This window comes from Coccinella septempunctata, chromosome 8, assembly GCF_907165205.1.
Source record: "Coccinella septempunctata chromosome 8, icCocSept1.1, whole genome shotgun sequence".
NCBI lineage: Eukaryota > Metazoa > Arthropoda > Insecta > Coleoptera > Coccinellidae > Coccinella > Coccinella septempunctata.
This window is the reverse complement of record NC_058196.1, coordinates 837,522-842,796: the sequence shown is the minus strand read 5'-3', so window position 1 is coordinate 842,796 and position 5,275 is coordinate 837,522. Positions and strand designations below refer to the sequence as shown.

Sequence of the window (5,275 nt, the reverse complement as noted above, 5' to 3'; positions counted from 1 at the left end):
AACGATTGACATGATTGATGAACGCAAAGTGCAAAGTGAAATATCAAAAATGCAAAGTGCAAAATGAAAAGTTGCAAAGTAGTTTGGTGCAACAGGGCCCAGGTCAAAATAATAGTATATTATTTAACGAGCGGTAATGTAGGTCATAACTCACGCAGATGAAGTGTTGCAGCGCGAGCCGTAGGCGAGTGCTGTAATTCATCAAGTGAGTTATGACCATTACCGCAAGTTGAATACTATACTTTATCTACGACTGTAACAATAAATACTAAGAAACAAGTACAGAGAAAGAACTTTATTGACAAATCTCAATAGTTACCTATAACAATGCTATAAAAATTTTAGTTTTAATTACTCATTTGGTTTATTAATAAAATTAACTGTAAAGTTTGAACAACCAGTAAATTGAATATGTGGGACTGAATTATGGAAGTTTATTGTTTCTTCTTGTGTTTGTTGCATATATGTTGTTGATGTACTAACTGGCTGCGGTGTTATAGAACTATATATTTTATTTGCAGTATCTGTCTTATTTTTTTCGGAGTCATCAATGTACCCCTCAGCCACAGTAGTTGATCGCCAACCGCCATGGCGTTTCAGTGCCGTTATATCCCCTCCAGCATCTACTAATAAAGTTGCCGACGAGCGGCGAAAACAATGCCCTGTATATAAATTAGAGTCTGGTAATTTTAAGAATGTAGCAAAGTCTTTCCCCATTGCTCCAAATTTATTAATGCCAATTCTTTGTGAGTGATATTTTCCATTTTGAAATCTAAAGAATAATATCGTTTGCGATATATCGGTAGGACGAAGATTTAAATATTTTTTAACTACGGTATAAAAATTTCCAGTAACAGTGAATTTTCTGCTAATTTTTGTTTTTGTATTTGGTACACTGACCATAAAAATAGATCCATGGTCTTCTAAATCTGTAATCTTCATAGAGTGCAATTCTGCTGCACGACAAGCACCCATAATGCCCATTATTAAAGCAACCTAAAATAAATTATGTAATTGACTAGATGATAAGAACGATTCAATTATTGTTAGATCTATTACCTTTGTCGCCAGATATTTCTCATCAGGAGCTTCATTTATGAACTTATTAAGTTGTTCTGGCGTAAAAGTTTTTGCCTTTTTAGATACATGTTTCTCTGATTGACGTTTAAGAAACGCACGTAATTTCAAATAATTCTCTATATTGATTCCATTATTTATGTTGAGTGTGCTTCTTAGCATAGAGTAGAAAGTCCATAGTGACGATGCTTTATATTTAGTGCTAAGTTCGCTGAAATATGCTAAAAGAACATTCTCTGTAAACGATGACTTAATGTTCTTACTGATGCACCAATCTTGAAAATTTTGGTAAACACATTTATATTTGTTTTTGGATTTTTCGGGAAATAAATTCTGTACGGTAACATTAGCAGCCTGTCTTATTTCTGGAGGTGTACATAATACTTCATCTTCATTATCTGAACTCATTCTTTCCAGCAAAATATTCACAATAATTAAGTAGGTATCAACGCAATTTGAAAACGTCAAAATTATTCAAGTGACATTCATATGATTCTGTTTTCTGTGGTGACATTCCTCCCCTCAATGACATTAATGGACTGTTCCCTTTCGGCCAACCGGCTTGTAGAAAAAGTACAGAGCCAGCCTGTTATTCGTTTCGCAAATAATTCCAAGAATGTTCCCGATTTATTATAGTGAGTTATACCAGTGAGTTATAATAACTCACTTTGTTTGTTTACACATACTATTAATTGCCCAAAAGCAGTTGAATATCGAATATATAATTTAATAGGAGTAGATAAAGTCCATAATCTATGATGCACCTGCACGTGCCTTCATCACAGGTGTTAAAATCACACAGGATATTTTGGGTGTCATAAATGTTCACAAGAAGGTGAATATATTGATCATCGTATGACCTTTCCTGAAATGAATGCCCCTCCTAGAACTGATCATAGTTTTGGTAACCGACTTCAAGAAGAACATCATAGATGTGATACAATTTTAGAATCCCTTGAGATTGGTATGGTATCACAGTTCCCCCATGATTACCGTCATTTGATCTGCCTTGGTGTTGCGAAAAAACTTCTCCAACTCTGGACTAAAGGTAACAAATCATGCAGAATGAACCCAGTTCAACAAAGTAATGTTTCTGAACTGTTAGTTTCTTTTTCCTCCTTTATTTCCAGTGAGTTTTCTAGGAAACCTCGAAGTCTTAGTGAACTTGATAGATGGAAAGGAACAGAATTTTGAACTTTTTTATTGTATACAGGACCTATAGTTATGAGAAATAATTTGTCTCACGCAAAATATATTCATTTTTTAAGTCTGCATGTGGCAATTCGTATTTTGACTAGTAGAAACCTTCATTTGAGCTTTTAAATTATGCACAATCTCTTCTTGAATATTTTGTTTCAAATTTCATATTTGTGATGATGTTAAAATCCATGGCCCTTTAGATGATTTCAGTGCTTTTTCGTTTGAAAATTATTTAGGAAAAATAAAATTCAAGACAAAAACAGCAAATCGACCTTTGAGCCAAATAGTTAATAGAATTCTTGAAAGCCAAGCTAAAGAAAAACCAGAAGGTGAATTGTATCCTGCATTAAAATATTCAAATTCTGAACTTGTATCTGTGCAAGTGTCTGATGAGTTCTCGAGAGCTCCAGTAGAAAATGCCATAAATAATATAGACGATGAAATTCTAGAAAATCTTAGCGTCTTTACAATTTTGAGTAGAGAAGAAGAAATAACGATATTTCAGTATTCAGATCGTGATCTAAAACAGAAAATTGACATTTTGAAAAAGGATGAAATAGATGTGACAGAGGATGAGAAAATTTTAACCAGAGATTATTTATTGAAAGATGGGATACTTTACAAGACGGTGAACGTAATAGGTGAATCGAAAGACCTGTATGTAGTACCAAAGGCTATGAGGAAAACCTTAGTCATTAAAAATCATGACCTTGATGGCCATCATGGAGTTGGGAAAGTTATGAGAAAAATTTCAACATATTACTACTTTCCTGGTATGAGACATTATATAAAGCAACATATTAGATTATGCTTCGAATGTATATTATCTAAAAATCGAGTTGGGAAACAACCTAGTCATTTGAATCCCATACCCATTGGTAAACGACCCTTTGAGACTTTGCACATAGATCATTTAGGACCCTTTGTAACAACTGCTAGAGGGAATAAATATGTGTTAGTTGCCATAGATAATTTGACCAGAATATGCTTATTTAGAATCTGTTAAAGGTACGACCACGGAAGAGACAGTAAAAAAGTTAAAACAACTAAGATCATTTTGGTGCACCAGTTAGGATAGTATCAGACCGAGGGACGTGTTTTACTTCGAGTAAATTTAAAAAATTTTGTGACACCTATGGAATAAAACACACTTTGAATTCAAGTCGACACCCACAGGCTGATGGATTGGTTGAGAGATTGAATTCCATCATCATTCCTATGATGCAGTGCTCGATAGAATTAAATGATGGAACAGACTGGGATAAACAAATCAAGAATCTACAACGAAGCATAAATACGAACGTAAACAAAACAACAGGACGAAAACCTTTCGAAATGTTATTTGGATACTTACCGAGATTCGAAGATGGACAATTGAGGACTATGACTGCGGAGAATGAAACTTATAGACCCTCTGAAGAGATCAGGGAAGAAGTCTACGAACACATGAAGAAGATGCAACTGGATTATAAGAAAAACTTTGACAAGAAGGGGTTCCAGGGATTAAAATACGAATTAGGAGATATAGTTTATATGAAGACCAATAAGGTGTCAACAGGAGAATTCACAAAATTACAGGCGCGCTATAAGAGACCATATGTCATTATAAAAATATTTCCATCAGATACATATCAAATTACTCATCTTAGCGACGACAGTCGTAAATATGTTACTACAGCACATGTAAGTCAGTTGAAAATATGGAAAGTAAGTGGAAATGACGAAGAGGACGAATCAATAGAAGAAATCAGAGATGAATCTCGCAAAGAACAAGAAGATTGTTTGAGAGAAGAAGTAGTAGAAGGAATCCCAGAAAAACATGACGAAGAGAAGAAGAAAGAGATCCAAACCCAAAGAATAAGAAAATTACCCACATACTTGAAGGATTACCAACTCTAAAGAAGAAAATCGAGAGAATTTTTGTTTTTGTTTTCATTTCATTTATTTTTTTGTGTGTAAATATGTTACAGAAAACTGTTCGAGAGTCCGAATCGAGCAGGATGGCCGAATGTAAGAAAACGAGTTGACAGTCGCCACCACTCTATGGCCGACGAAAGCCCGCCAAGTTGAGCGTCACCCTAAGGCGAGGATATAAAGCGACCCCACCAAATTCTACAGAGAGTCGATGGAGAATTAGAAAAGACGACGTATCGAGGCAATTCATGGGAGAGAGTCGGCAGTCGGTCATAGACTGAATTTTGTAGGCAATTACGAACTGTAACGAGTAGAACGAATAAACAGTAAAATTTAATGTGTTTTAAGTTTAGTAAGAGTGTTCTTTACATGATCGAACTTGGTCAGCGTAGAAAAAACACAAGAACTCAAATATCTCGGAAACTGTTGTTGATTTTTAATATCAATAAATATGGCTCAAACGGCAGCAAATGAGTGATACTAACATCTCCAAGGTTCTCACGTCTAATTTGGAAACACTCTGTATATAAATTGTAAATATGTAATTTTTTACATTTACTGTTAGTATATAATGAAATTCTATCATCCAGGATCTGTAAGGAGAAATCCTATTACAAAAAATGCCACTGACGTGGAAATGAATCATGTGATAATGAATTGGCTTCGCAATGCCAGTGACAGGGCAGGAGGTAGATTGAGAAGAGCGGAGGAAAAAGAAGCAGGCAATAATGAGTAGTGAATAAATATATATTTTTTTTTCGAATAAGCTAGTCGTTTTTATGTGTTTTTTCAGCATACAAAGTATTTATATATGTATATTATTATATGAGAGTTATGTTTTAGTTGTTTGAATATATGAAGTTTCTTTTCAATTGGCTGTATAAATGGTCTTGCCCTAATCACAATATAAGTCTTGGAAGGTTCCAACAAATATTTGAAGAAAAAATAGATCTCATAAGAAACGTTCAAAGATCAGAAATTATCGATCAAATAATTCATATTTACTTTTTTTTGGAGTTGAAAATTTCTACCAAGGATTCTCAAATTTTCAGGGGCCCCTTAGCATATTTACGTGGCATTTCTT

General features: G+C 34.2%; 1 protein-coding gene across 1 annotated transcript; it reads right to left on the bottom strand.

Moving 5' to 3' along the window:
* Positions 1-273: 273 nt before the first annotated feature.
* LOC123318576 lies at positions 274-1,496 on the bottom strand. The gene is made up of 2 exons (XM_044905248.1): positions 1,060-1,496; positions 274-996 (listed from the first exon to the last, which is right to left on the bottom strand). The coding sequence occupies exons 1-2, from the start codon at positions 1,483-1,485 to the stop codon at positions 352-354; spliced, it is 1,071 nt and encodes a 356-aa protein (XP_044761183.1). The 5' UTR covers positions 1,486-1,496; the 3' UTR covers positions 274-351.
* Positions 1,497-5,275: the final 3,779 nt, after the last annotated feature.